We start from the raw sequence: 15920 nt of genomic DNA on the forward strand, positions 1-15920 counted from the left end.
GGGTAGGGACTGCATTCGAAAATGAAATCTAACAGAGAGTCAATGAGCCGGCAAATGACTGCATGCTTTAACATGGCAGATGCCACAATAGCTGACTTTTTATTTATTTAATTTTTTTGTTGGATGGCAAAGCAAATATTATCCTGAAAGATGGATCCATTCTTGTCAGCATATGAAATATAATAGCTCTAAGGAGAAAATAATGCACAGAGATCTGTTGCCCAGAGATTCCCTCAAGTTTCACATTTGCTAGATCTATTTTGAAAGGAAAAGTTGTTCTATACCCATCTGCTCAACATATAATACCTATGTGCTGACCTGGTTAGTCAGAGGACTTATTTTTTATGTCAAATTAACCATTTGTGTTTAGACATAGAGAAGCTACTCTGGGAGCCATCTGGCATAGGAGGGCTGCATAAATGCAGAGATGATATTGAAAAGGTGGAGAAAAGCAATAGTTCAATGTAGTGTCACTTCCGTGGTCCAATCCACCTTCCAGCCAGGGCTGTGTGGGGCCTACATATCAAAGACTACCAGGCATGCTTTCAAACAGTGTCTTTTCCTTCTTTGTATGGGACCAAAGATGTTGAAGAACTCATACTTGCCTGGCATATATTAGAAGCACTGATATGTCTGTCACCAAATCACACTTGATCTGTATATCTTTTTCCAGTCCTTTCCTATAGCCAGACTGAGAAGTGGCATGCTTTAAAGCTGGATAATAGCTGCTATAGAGTCCCTGGCTTCTTCCGAATAGTCATTATTGTCACTTTCCATTGACAATAATAGATATGTCTGTTATCAATCAGTTACAGTGAGAGTAACAGCCTAACTACCTGGGGGCTGCACTTACTTCAGCAAAACTGGTTTTCCTCCCATTGATGATTGACTTTGCAATCCCCTACTATACACATGCTGCCAGAACAATCAGTCCCACCATGTGTACTCCTTGGTTGGTGGTTGAGTCCCTGGGAGCTCTGAGGGTACTAGGTAATTAATATTGATGTTCGTCCTAAGGGGCTGCAAACCCTTCAGCTCCTTGGGTCCTTTCTCTAGTTCCTTCATTGGGGACCCTGTATTCAGTTCAATGGATGGCTGTGAGCCTCTACTTCTGTATTAGTCAGGTACTGTCAGAGCCTCTCAGAAGACAGCTATATAAGGCTGGCTTGTCCTTCTCTGTGAAGGTTCTGTGCCCCAGTGTAGGGGAATGCAAGGGCCAGTAAGTGGGAGAGGGTGGGGTGGCAAGCATGGGGTTGGGGGAGGAAACAGGGGTTTGTTCTTGTTGTTTTGGTTTGTTTGTTTGTTTTTTGGAGGGGAAACTGGGAAAGGAGAAATCATATGATATGTAAATAAAGAAAATATCTAATAAAAAAAGAAAAAAAAACAAAAACAAAAACAAAAAATCCTGGTTTTCCATCAGTACAATGAAGAAATTTTAAAATCTGTACAAACAATGAGAGGTGTAGTGACCTTAGTTTATACTTGGTTTTGTGATTCAACTGTTACTTTCATTTTGGCTCATTAAGTACCTCAAACCTAGTCTTGATTAAGAACATGCCATTCCATAGTGATATCATTACGATTAGTGTGATATGGCAAGCACACACACACACACACACACACACACACACACACACATTTGTGTGGGGGGGAGAGAGAGGGAGAGGGAAAGAAGGAGAGAGGGAGAGAGGGAGAGAGAGAGAGAAAGAGAGAGAGAGATAGAGAGAGAGAGAGAAATATAGATATGTGTGTTTGAATGTGTATTTTTCTGTGCCTATATGTGTGTTTAAATATATATTTTTTGTGCCTATATGTACTTGTGCTTGTGCATGTGTGTCTCCCTGTGTGTGATAATATACATATCCTTTATTTCTTAGGGATCATTTTTTATTATAGTTGTGAGCACTTATTTGTTGTTTCTTACAATAATTGCAATGCCATCAGACCAAGATTTGAAATTATCCTCATAATGAGACTTTAGTTGCAGCTATTTCATTCACTCCCTTCATATTAGAGCTCACACATGGGCATATGAGTAAAGTAAGAATTTTTCCTTACAAAGAACATTGGACAAACATGAAAACAAGGTCACTTATTCTTGCAGTAAATACAACTGTACCCACGCATGTTAGATCCCACCATAAGCACTGCACAATCTTACAGTGTAGCCAGGAAATGGGTGCCTATGCACATGTCTGGTTTTTGATTCTTCTGACTCTTACATTTCACATTTGACCTTCTTGCAGATATACGTCTCTCAACCTGATGAAGGGTATTCTGCATGTCTGGGCTTCTGGGCTGCTAATGGCCATTAGTCAAATCCTCACACAGAGTGTTATCTTCTAAGTTTTTTCTCCAGAAAACTTTCTGTTTTATCCACAAGGAGGCTGTCTTTTTATTACCCCAAATATCAAGATAAATTACATATGTATATATGAGCTTTGATAGTTGTGAAAATAACTCTGATTATGGTCCAACCTTCTGTCACTTGAGAAACTGAATGTTCTGAAACTTTTCACCTCAACCTCACAGCTTTATCACTGCAAGTAATCGGAACTTAACATATTTTAATTTCATAAGTAAATATTACTGGGAAATAATATATTGAGTAATTATTCAAATTATGGTTTCTTTTCACATTTCACATTCTAGTTCTGTATTTACATCATTTCTAAACCTCCTGTTAACACCCCAATTCCTCACATGTTTTTATAGCTACTCAAATTAATTACCTCCTCTTCTACAATTATTATTGTTAAGTAAATGTAACTATGCAACTACAAAATACAAAACAATCATCAATGGTTTGTTGCCTCCAATATCTATATATTTTTTGAGATGTACAGTAGCTGAAGGACATGAAAGTTCTAAGACATAAGCATATAATCACAAAAATACATAGAACAGCGCCTCGTATCTGTCTAATCAATGAAATAGTATTATAAATTTTAAATTGTATACATATACAAGAACCAGAAAATTAGTTTTCTAGAGTTTATCAGAAAAAAATTCATTGCAAAGATGACAGTGTTAGATACCCGTAGCTTAAAAATTGAAATGTTTAGTATTTGTATAACCCCTTTATCTCTGTGTTTCTGTCTCTCTCTCTCTGTCTGTCTGTCAGTTTGTCTCTGTCTCTCTTTCCTCTCTCTCTCTCTCTTTCTCTCTCTCTCTGTCTCTCTCTCTCTCGCAAACACACACACATACACATATACACAAACATACACAGATGCACACACACAAAAACATGTACACATATTTATCAGACCATATTTAAAATTCACTGTCAAGCACATCATTAGCTAATACTTCATCCTTGGAGACTAGCACACAACATAATAGGTACTGGGTGTGATTTTGCAACAAACTTATTTAGCTTGAGTACCTATACTCTCCTTTGTAGCCTTCTAAATGAGAAAAAAATGTCTATAAATCAACATAAAAAAATAGAAACCAATTAGACTATCATTTCTTACAGCAGGGAAAAAACATAACTTGAAGTGATTAGTTACCATCCTAGGAAAAATTCTGAGTAAAACTATTATAAACAAGGCAATTTTAAAATGACACTGAATTTCTTTTTTTTTTTTTTTTTTTTTGGTAAAAGAATCTGGTTTAGATATGCTGACTTATACGAAATGCTTAGAAACTGAGAATAAGGTGATTTCAAAGCCACATTCAGAAACAAGATAGGAACATCCGAATGCATTGACATGGTGATCTCATACTTCTGAATTCCAAAATATAATTCACTATATATGTCAGAAGCGACAAAGTACAAACTGGCAATGCTCATGCAATACTAAAAATACAAAATATATAAAGCATGAAATGTAAAAGATTCTCCCGAAAGTGCTACAAAACTTTTGTAATTTTTCATCTCCTTCAAGCTTTCTAAAAGCTGGAAAAACTTGACTTATTTTGATAGTCCTATCCCTAGGCATTATCTGTGGTTTTGTAGACTGTGGATGTACACACAGTGCACTCACACACACACACACACACACACAGAGAGACACACACACAGAAAGAGAGGATAAAATAATGGAGTCTTTTATCACAAGGGCACAGTCCCAAGGCTCCTCTTGTCCAATGAAGCCCCATGTACTGAAGTTAGAAATGAAATACCTTATTGGACTGGAAGTGATATCAGGGTCCCGAGCTGTCACTTGGCCAATCACAGAGTTCAAAGCAGCATTTTCATGAACTTCAAGGAGGTAAGTTGGTGAAGAGAAGACCGGAGGCTCATCAGCGTCTTCTACGACAATTTTGACTGTTGCTGTATCCTTAAAGGGTCCCCTGCTACTGAAACGTGGGTCGATGTGAATATTGGCTGCCTCCACCTTCAGAGTATAGGATTTTTTGGTCTCGAAGTCCAGAGGCTGTTAAAAAAATGACAAAGATGAATTCTTCTCACTAAAGCACAGCAGCGAGAACAAATGAGTATAATGTGGATGGATGGAAGTTATTCCTATTTAAGCTAGTTTGTGGCTCTTAATGGGCTACATTTCCCCCAGAGTCAAAGTGTAAATTTTGCAGGCATTTATTGATACTTGTTTATTATACAAGCTTAGAGAGTCTAATCTCCTATTGTTCTGTTGTGTTTTGCTCATTTCACTAGGAATTCACAAAAATATTCACAGTCATGAATTGTAACATCAAAATTTCACTTCAGAGTAATAATAAAATTTTACTAGCAATGACATGACCAGCATCCTAAACATTGGTTAACCAAGCTTCTGCTGGGGTCAGATAAGACAGCACCGAATACAATCTCTATCTGGGAACAATACTTTATCATTTCTGCACAGTGTGTGAAATGGAAAGACTAGAAATGATCATTGTTTAGCCCAAAGAGATGTTACAAAGCACGATTTAGCACTAAACCTAACAAAAAGTGTTTTATATAATTTCCCAAACATTTCTACTCTAACTGATTATGTGACAGAAATAGGGTTTATTTCTTTTAGGACATTCTTAGGTCTCTGTCAAAAGTGCTGTGCTATGGAGCAGTTAATCAGATAAAGTGATATGCTTGCACATGCAAACCTGTTTTTGTTTACATTTGGAAAAATTGTGAAGGCAAATAAATAGACTCAAGTAGGTCTGACTTTGCACAGCAGCCACTTAAAAATTGAAATTACATCATTTCTCTATTCCTGCTGTTATTTCTGAAAGAGTCATCATTCATTCCTTAACAATCCGCAAGATTTTTGTCAGTGACTGGTGTAAATTGAGCAAGGTAAGTGGCTATATTCCATTTACATACTTCAGAAACCATCTAGGGAAATTCTTGGCAAGTTATAAGATTCCAGATTTTAAGAATGTAAGTCTGTCAAGATTCAAATAGATAGTTTATATATGCATCACAATTTCTCAGAAGAAACAGAATTTTAAATCTGCAATGCAGATTTTTAGAAAATGGAAGCTGGGACAAAAGTTACCATAGGAGCCCTTGTGCAAGATTAAATATACATATCCTTTTTTAAAAAGATTTATTTATTATTATTTCTAAGTACACTATAGCTGTCTTCAGACATACCAGAAAAAGGCGTCAGATCTCATTTACTCATGGTTGTGAGACACCATGTGATTGCTTGGATTTGAACTCAAGACCTTCGGAAGAGCTGTCAGTGCTCTTAACCACTGAACCATCTCTCCAGCCCTATATATTCTTATTTCACCCTTCAATGTTGGATTTTATGTTTGAATTCAGATATAATGGGAATTAGTTTTTCTCCCAAATAATTTGTGATAAACAGTTCAAACATTCTTCCATGTTGATTATGATAAAACAAAGTGCATGTATTTAGTTTGGAAGAAATGATTACGATGAGATGAAATTTTGCAAACCGTCTACATTATAATAGTATTGTTATTCCAGGAACTTCAAAAATATATTTAAAACATGCTAATAATATACTAATATTACTTTAATTAGTATATTAGTATTATACTAATATTATTTTTAATTAACAAATAGCGATTTTAAGTTATAGTAATTCAGTAGTAACTTACTTGAAAAATACATAATTTAAAGTACAATAATAGGCTAGTATATAAAGTATACTATATATATATACATATATCTGTACATATATACACACACATATATATATATACTATATATATATATATATATATATACTATATATATGTCATCTCAGTTGACATATCCGTCACTTCACTCCCTTATCAGTTTTGGTGGATATTAAGACTGTACGGGCTGGCTTTGTGTGTCAACTTGACATAAGCTGGAGTTATCACAGAGAAAGAGCCTCCCTTGAGGAAAGGCTTCCATGAGATCCAGCTGTAAGGCATTTTCTCAATTAATGATCAAGTTAGGAGGTCCCATTGTGGGTGGTGCCATTTCTGGGCTGGTAGTCCTAAGTTCTATAAGAAAGTAAGCTGAGCAAGCCAGGAGAATCAAGACAGTAACATCCCTCCATGGCTTCTGCATCAGGTCCTTGTTGGGTGGTGGAATAGTTTGAGGATATATATCCAGGTATGGTGTAGGTGAGTCTTGAGGTAGAACTATTACCAGTTTTCTCACAAAAAAGGCCAGATGACAGCACTTGGGAGGCAGAGGCAGGTGGATTTCTAAGTTCAAGGCCAGCCTGGTCTACAGAGTGAGTTTCAGGACAGCCAGGGCTACACAGAGAAACCCTGTCTCAAAAAAAAAAAAAAAAAAAAAAAAAAAACATGCCAGATTGATTTCTAAATGGTTATACAAATTTGCACACACACACCTTGCTCTACAGCCTCACCAGCACATGCTCTCCCTTGAGTTTTTCTTTCAGCCATTTTAATGGGTGTAAGATGGAATCTCAGAACTGATTTGCATTTCTCTGATGTCTAAGGATATAGCATATTTCTTTTAGTGATTCTCTGCCATTAGAAATTCTGCTGTTGAAAGTTCTCCTTTTAGCTTTGTACCACAAAGTACAAAGTGAGGTAATCAAGACCCAAAAGACACGTATGATATGGTATGTCCTCACTTATAAATGGATATTAGCCATAAAATATAGGATAATCATGATATAATCCACAGACCTAAAAAAGTTAAGTAGCAAAGAGGGACCAAGGGAGGATATTTGAATCTCACTCAGAAAAAGAATAAAATAGGCATGAGAAGTAGATGGAGTGGGGAACTGGCTGAGAAAGCTAGTGGAAAGAGGAAGAGAGGTAGGAATTAGGTAAGGGGAGAACAGGGCAAGAGAGAGCTAGGAGACTGAACAGAGATCGGTGGTGTGGGCATATCTGGGACAACCTGAAAACCTGGGAATAAGATGCTCCCAGAAGTCTATGGGGAGACCCTAGATGAGACCCCTAACAGCTGGGGATATGAAGCCTACATTTACCACCTCCTTTAGTCAATTTGGACTTGCAGTGGAGGGAGAGGGACATCAACCCACCAGCAAAACCTTCAACTCAAAAGGTGCCCCACCTACATGTTGGTCAGGGATAAAGATGTAGCTGAAATTGAGAGAATCGCAAATGAATAAATGACCCATGCAATAGATCTAACCTCGATACTATTAATGATACTCTGATATGCTTGTAGGCATGAGTAGCATAAGTGTCTTATGAGAGTAGCCTACTGAAACAGAGGCAGAGACCCACACACAACTATCAGATGGTGCTCAGAGAGTCTCAAGGAAGAGTAGTGAACAGAATTGAGAAAGCGAAGGGATTAACATTACAAGAAGACTTACACAGTCAACTAACCTGGATCCATGGGACTTCACAGAGTCTGAAGAACTGACCAAATGCACGAATGGGCAGGTCCTACACCCCCTAAATATATGTAGCTGATGTACAGCTTGGTCTTTACGTGAATACCCTGACAATAGGAGTGGGGGCTGTCTCTGACTCTGTTGACTACATTTCAATCCTTTCTCTTAGCTGAGTGGCCTTGACTTGCCTCAGTAGGAGAGGGTGGGCTTAGTCCAGCTGCTACTTGATGTGTGCTGGGGATGGTTGGTACACATGGCCGACCTCCCCTTCTTGGAGGAAAATGGGAGGGTGATGTTGGGAAGGGGATATAAAGGTGGGACTCGGAGGAAAGTAGAAAAAGGGACTTTAATCAAGATGTAAAAAATAAATTAAATAATTAATGGGAAAAGGTTCCCACCTTCAAAAACAAACAAAAAAATCAATTCTTGTGGAAATGCCCTGGCTATAATGTTGCACAAACTATCACTAAATCATGTCCAGTTTTCCATTTTTTAACTCTTTGATCAATGTCTTCCCTTTCCTTCACCTCTTGCTCTTACAAAAGCCAATGTTTCTAGATTGTTTCATAAAAAGATCCTGTAGACTACTCTGCCCAAAAGGGTAAATACATTTTCTGTACCTCACTCCATGTTCTCTGTACCTCACTCCACGTTTTACTTCAGTAAAAAACAAAACAAGGCAGTTCCCCAAGGACAATTTTGTTGTTGTTTGTTTGTTTGTTTGTCTGTAATTGTCAGCCCAACTTAACTATAATGTGTCCAAACATCCTCTTGTGTACTTAGGATTTTATCAGTTAATAAACAGTAGCCTAGTGGCCTGTTGAAATATAATCCCTTATGTGCAGTCTTTAAACTTTTGTGTTTCATGGCAATAAGTTCATGGCATATACCTCCAGGTTTATAAAATATTGGTGAACAGAATTACAGTGAACAACTAATTGTCTCCATTTATGAAGCCACATAGCAGGAACAATGAGTAGCAGTTAAAGACAATAAAAATGTCATGACAAATTTTAGGCAAAGAAAATTTGGTTGTGGGTTTTTCAGTAATTGACTTAAAACATAATTATACAGCCAATGCTAACCTTTAAATATTTTTGACTCTTAGCTCAAAACTCTGAACTTGGATCCTGGCATGAGAATAATGTTGCTCATTGAAGAATTACAATAAATATGCACATTTGTCTCCAACATTGTTTGTAAGCATTTTATTTTTAAAAAAAGCCAGAAAATTCTAGGTTTCCATTGTTAATTCCTCTTCAATATGAAATTCAGAGCAATACTATTCCACATATATTATTGAGCTGCCAAAGATAGAATTATATGGTCTTGCTCATGATTGACAAGCAGACCCCACTGAGTTACATCTCCAGCTGACTTAGATTATCATGCAACATGATAGAACCACATTGTAGGCTTAACATTGTGTCAATTTAATGCTAATCAAGACAGCAGCAAAAACATTACTGGTTCCCAATAGTGTGTATCATCACTTATTATTCATAAATTAGAAAATCTATTTAAAATAGCATTTTAAAAAAAAGATGTGAAGAATAATATTGAACAAAGTATCATGGCATTCACAATGATGGATCTAACCATGAGTAAAATTTGTGCCATTCTTCAGGACCTTATTGCTGCATGCATTTATGAAGATAGAGATGATGATGAAGAACACAAATTAAAAACCACATAAAATCAGAACATTACAAAAACAACAAGAAGAAAAAAGAGACACAGTTCAATGGTCAAAATGGTTCAAATCCTCATTTTTTTTAGAAGGTTGTCTTCTTGTACTATTGCCCTAACCTCTGGAAGAAGGACACCATGAGATTTATTTTCCCCAAAGCTTGGACTTTTGACATATTTGAACTAATCAGTTGTAGGAGTGTCAGTCTCCATATTGAGCTTCAGAGCCACATAAGATACTGGAGTTTGAACATCTTGCTTGGCATTGAGTTTCTTTTGTAGCAGAATTTTCAATAAAGCCCAGGAAAACTTTTGATGTATTGGGCAGGGCATTTAAAGAAACAGAGGATCAGAAAAACGAGAGTTACATAAGAAATATGTCTAGAATCTATTGAACTTGTTACTCCTGTGGGGGCAATTGACACATGTTCCCATAGAGAATTCATACAAACTGTAGGTAATTGTACCCTGGAGTAATTTCATTAGCCAATAGCGACTGCCTGTCCATCTGTTCTCTCCATTGGTTAAAGGTTCCCTTCAGGGCAATGACTTCAGTGCCCTGTGTAAAGACTGAGTGACTGTTTTGTGTTTGGTTTTTGCCCTACTGAATAACTCACTGAATCATAAGTGTGAGGATAAGTAGAAGGATGATAGCTACAGCATGGTAGCTGTTTACCAGGGGGACATATGAAATGTTATGTGGCCCTAAGAGACTGGCAATATGGACTATTATGTATACTTTTTCAACCTACCAGTTATCTTAAATCTAAATATCTATCAACTCTGGGTGGTTTCGGTCTACAGAATCAGAAGTCATGTTTTTCAAAAATATTTAGAAAATGAAGAAAATACTCTTTAGTTTACCTTTCTTAGTCTTATAACACCATCTTGGGCCTGGGCGTCAGAAGTGATTTCAAATAGTGCTGTCCCATCTCCATCAATGATGTCATAGGATGATTGTGCATTTTCACCAATATCCTGGTCATTAGCTTTAACCCTTCCTATTGCAGTGCCAAGGACCACATCTTCTGGTACTGAGAAGTGATACAAACCTTTGAAAAGATGAAGAATACTTGGTATTATGCAAACACTAGCCATTAATTTAGCAAGATTAATTGGACATTTTCTATATTCTGATGTCTCTAGAGATATTGCCAAGATAATAGTAGAAATGGAAAGAATTATCTCCTCTATGAAATGCACACTCATCTAAACAAATGTAAAACAAATATTTCCCAGAAGTAGGGAGTCTTCTTCATCATTCTTCAGATACCGAGAACTTACTTATTCTCTGTATGGTTACCAAGTATTTGTTTGGAGTATCCCTACCAGAATATTAGTGTGTCTATGAAAATTTCCCTTCCTAAATTCTGTAAAATCACATTGCCTGCCTGTGGGAATATTCATTGTTGCCCCACATAAAATATTAAGCTAATTTCAGCATAGAGAGATGCAATATGTATCGTGTTGAAAGTCACTTTTGAACTTACTTTTATATTTACAAACTTGTAGACCGTTTTTGATAAAATCCAATTACTAAACTTCTGCCATGCCCTGCAGCAAGCTATCCAGATACATGAAACACTCCTCTTGTCACTAAATTCTTCATTGCTCTGAAAACTAGAATCCTACCTTCGAAACTCCCTAGGCGAAATACAATTACAATGTGTTTTCATTCTCTTGTGGGGACAGTAAAGCATGTCTAATCAGTGGCATTTGTCCTATTTTTTATTCCAATTTTTTTCATTGTGATGTTGGTTGCAGTTATCTTCATTGGTAGAGTAGAAGCTTATGGTACTGGATCACTCTCCCAGGCCATTAACACATTACTGCTCATCTGCCCTACATCTGTCTACCTGTTCTTATATTTCTTTGCCTCAGGGTTTTATCTTGCCTTCAGATTCTATTTCATCCATTGAATGTCAGGCTGGAGGAACTGTTCAAGCATTGATTCATGCCATGGAAACAGTCATCAAAGACTCATAGGAGTTCGTTTACGAAATAGTAGAATTCTCCCCCTTTCTGGTAGGATAACTTTGAGTCGTTACTATTGTTTTTTCTCTTATATTTCCAACAGTTCAGATATGTCTCCGTAGGATAAAGGTACATCCAGCCACAGTGTTAAGTACTTGGATCCTGCACACCTCTGGCTTTCTAGCCTGCCTTTTTCACTTCCCTGCTGGAGCTCCTTGGGGGAATTAAATTACTTATAATAAGATTCCTGTCTCAGAGGCAAACCCAAACTCAGACAACCAGGAAGACAGAGTCCTACAGAAATCATAACAAAATGGAAAAAGATGAAATCTACAGGATCTTACTCAATTTTAGTTTAAGCTCAAACATTGAATTCCTGAATAACCATGGTATGTTTATCCAGTAGAATTTGACTGGTTAATTTGATGAGCAGACCTCCTTAAGTTCTCTTTGTTAATGACAAGACAAAATCATTTCTTGGAATTCTTCAACTCTGGGACTGAAGAACAAAAGCATTTTGCAAGGACAGTGCAAAAGTAATATAGTAGGCAAAGAAAATCTTGCTGTCCAACACAAGCTACCCAGGACTCTCAAGGTTTGTATTCCATGTATGTTTGGGGGATATTCTCTTGCTGTGCTGACAAAGTAAATAATCAGTCTTTGGACCTCACCTTCCTGCAAATCATACATCAGAGAGCCTTCAAGAACTAAGTAAATGCAGCATTCCTTTATCCACTGCCATTTTGAATGTTCTTGTCAAGTTTATCTGGGCAAACACAGTTAGTAATCATTACGTTTGCAAAAGGAAATTGCTTTAGAAACCCACCTTCAGCTGTTAAATTGAAATAATCACCTTTCAGTAAAAGATGAGCTGCATAATGAGTGAGGGTAGCAAGAAGCCAAGTAAAAGACCATAGAAGAGATAGAATAGATTATTTCAATATATAGCTTTAAAAGGTTCATAATTCAAAGAATAACAGAACATATATCTCTATATGAAAATATATTTCTATACTTTCTACCTTGGAACTTGAATGAATGCTCAATTGCTTATCAAATATACCATTTTATATCTCTACTCTGACCCTCTTCTTTCTCTTTGCCTTTCCTAGTTCCTCTCATTCTTTTCAAAAAGTAGGTTTCATGGGGTGATTCTTAAGCTAGGAGAAAGTTCCAGGAGGTAGTTAGCTACTAATACCAGAAATGTGATAAGCTATCTCGTGAAATTCATAAAACAGCACATCATTCAGCTTCCATAATTAACACCTAAAGATTTAGAGGCCATATACTTTATTCAGTTTATACCTGTACCTTGGTTCCTAACACCTTCAAAAGGTATGTATATAAACTTATTATTGTTTAGCTATAATTTGGCAGTGACACTGGAACTCTTTAAATAATTATTTATCTGTATATTTATTATTTCTCTTGAGAAAACTCAGCTAATTTATCTACAAATTCAGACATTTAATAACTTTGTAATAATCTTAGACTAAACATCATGATATTTAACATGGTGTACTAACTCAGTACATGTGTCTGTAGCCTCATTTTTCAGTGCCTTTCAGTAAATATAACTCACTGGTTTTCTGATTTTCAGTGATACCAAAATCCTTATCATTTTTGTATTGTATATATTTAACAATACAAACAATATTTTATATATAAGTATATATACATATATATGTATATATGTATATATCATGTGCATATGTATATACATGCATGTAAATTTCCTAATTAGTGAATATATATACATATATATGTATATATACATATAAAGTACATGCATGTGCAAATTCAGTGCAATGCTATTAATACAGGCATGTACAAATTTAGGGTCATATTAGCTACAATACCCATAAAATAAGAATACTTTTGTACTTATTGAAGAAATAGTAAATAATGAAATAGTTGGTGCATATGACTATGACTTCTGTGTATTTTTCAAGCATAAATGAACTTCTTTTCACTGACAATATGATTGCGCATAGAGGAAATTAATTAAATCAAAAAAGCTAGATAGAAAAAATCATCTAATTTACTCCTGTTCAGAATCTTTAAACGTGGATATATGTATATTAATATGCATACATAGTATTATGGACATATTTTTTTAGCTATGGACTTTTAGCCTCAGTGTCTAGTCATTTCATCTTGTTCCATGTATTTCTATGTATTCTTCATTTCTCAATTCAAGATTTATCCTGCTATATCTGAAAAACGTTAATGAATCACTCTCCCATGTAATATTACTTGATAAGTGCTCTTAAGACAGGTTTCATAGGAGGATGTGGATGTAAGAAAATAGTGATCATCTCTAAGGACAACTGATTGTGGATGCTTGGAATTCTGTTGAGATTGCTAAATCAGAGTATATACCCTTAGGAGGAGGGAATCAATAATTAGTAATCTCTCTCCCACGAGCAAGAAGGAAAGTGCCTGTTTGGAAGCACCTTTAATGTACAGCTTCTTTTCCCACTTGAGACTTCGTTTATTCTCTACAAAAATAGGATTAATACTGGATCAATCTCTGAACTGAATTTTCCTCATTCTCTCAAGTTATTTCTGATTCCATTACATATTATCCCCTTGATATTTGGTGTTTTCTCCATATACTTGGAATTATGAAAATGGATGTAAATTTCTGTTAGGAATAATTTAGAAGTAAGTAATCTCTGGCTGTTATCACATTCTACAAACACGAGGAAAATTATAGTAAAAATGTACATAATTCCTGGCGAGTGCAGGGAATCACTTACTCTGAGCAAATTTTGGAGGATTGTCATTAACATCAGTAAGGGTCACTGTGAGTGTTGTGGTTCCAGAAAGACCACCAGAGTGTCCACCCATATCTTTGGCTTGAATTACGACCAGGTATTCCTCCTTGGCTTCTCTGTCCATGTTAGGAAGGGCAGTTTTTATAATAGCTGAGAGAAACAAAATAGAAGAAAGAACTTCAGTAGAATGTTCATTAAGAAATGAGCATGCCACACACAGACACAGATACACAGACCCACATATGCATATATCAAGTGCTACTAAGAGAAGACTTTGTTTTCTGTTGATATTTAACTGGTATATGTCTGCAAAACTAATGTTGAATCTGAATGTAATGATAGGTATTCATAGATAACCTTCAAAAACACCTTTTGTAAAGTCTAAGAAAGGTTGTAAAAATATACTTTAGAAAACAAACTGCCTACCACACTAAAGTATAAATCACAACATAGCCTCATCTACCCAGGAAAAGCCTGGAAGTGAAAGAATCCTGCAATTTATCACATACTCCAATTCCTCTAGAAGATGAGTAGATCAACAAAAACCTTGGAGGCTCTAAGATCAAAGATAAATTATTCTTTGGCTCACAAATTCATTAATAAAGTGAACAAAATGAATGAACTGTGAGAATCCACTCAGAGGAGTAGAACACCATACAGAAGTAAAGCAGACAAGTAATTAAATACAAAGGTAGTGTTATTCATTTACATTTTGTTTTATGAGTTCACTTGTATAATCTTTTCTACCACAAAATAACAACTAGATTAGAAAACTGAGAAAATACAGAAAGGAGGGGAAAAAAAGAGAAGAAAATACATTAGTACTTTGTGGGGCAAGTGGAATCCTGTCACCAGAAAAAAAAAAAAAAAACTAGGAAGGTTGAGCAGATTTAGAAACCCTGGTGAATTCTCATATCTCAGGGTGGTAGGTGCTTTTTGTACTCCCGAACTTGTTCTTGTCCTGGAACACATGATGAAGACACACCATGGAGAGGACTGTGGCAATCAGTTACGTAGAGCTTGCAAATGAGGCCTCCATGACATCTCAAACCAAGCCAGTAGAAAGCATCTGCTTTTAGACCCCAACCTGCCCCAAAATGTATATAAGACCCTACCCACAAGGAATAAACCACAGGAGTTATTTTCTCAAGGACCATCTGAGAGTGTCTGTCGTATAGAGCTGTAACAATTTGGAGCAAAAAATTATCTGGAAGCTTTTGTCTCTGGAAGCTGCTGGAGCCCACTACAGATACTTCCAGCTCAGTGGCCCTGACCTTAGCTCCTCACCTGCAAGGACTCCAGAGCAACACTGGCCTCAGAAAAGACATGGTAGCTTTCCTTGATCTGACTTCCCCTCCACTTCAGAAAGCCCAACTCTTTGGCTATTCCAGGTGGGCCAGAGCCTGCAGATCTCCACCAAGAGTGTCCCATACACAGACAGAAACTGCTAAGTTCTAAGTTCTTTGTGGAGATTTTAAAGCTTATGCAGGTATATCTGTTTACTAGTAATTTTACTATTCTCTTAAATATTGAAAGCTTACTTGTATACCCCCAAACTTGATTTTTAAAAATCTTTACATAGCCCTCTATCCATTCACATAAATTTGATCATTGATAAGTATTTTACACTTTCTGTACAAATAGAAGTATATTATGCATTTAGTATTCATCTGTGTCCATGCTTATAAACATGCAATCATAATTATAAATGGAATACTAGCATTTTATCACATTTAATTGT

General features: G+C 36.2%; 1 protein-coding gene across 7 annotated transcripts in view; it reads right to left on the reverse strand.

Annotated features, from left to right (window-relative positions):
* Window positions 1-15920, reverse strand: part of Cdh8 (cadherin 8) — a 377695-nt gene that overhangs the window by 144129 nt on the left and 217646 nt on the right. For all 7 annotated transcript variants that reach the window (XM_031341029.1, XM_031341023.1, XM_031341026.1 and 4 more), the window contains 3 exons: window positions 14162-14329; window positions 10290-10477; window positions 4129-4382 (listed from right to left, as the gene is read on the reverse strand). In XM_031341029.1, the coding sequence (XP_031196889.1) occupies window positions 4129-4382; window positions 10290-10477; window positions 14162-14329 (610 nt within the window). The remainder of the gene's footprint in view (window positions 1-4128; window positions 4383-10289; window positions 10478-14161; window positions 14330-15920) is intronic.

Source organism: Mastomys coucha, unplaced genomic scaffold (genome assembly GCF_008632895.1).
Source record: "Mastomys coucha isolate ucsf_1 unplaced genomic scaffold, UCSF_Mcou_1 pScaffold22, whole genome shotgun sequence".
Lineage (NCBI taxonomy): Eukaryota > Metazoa > Chordata > Mammalia > Rodentia > Muridae > Mastomys > Mastomys coucha.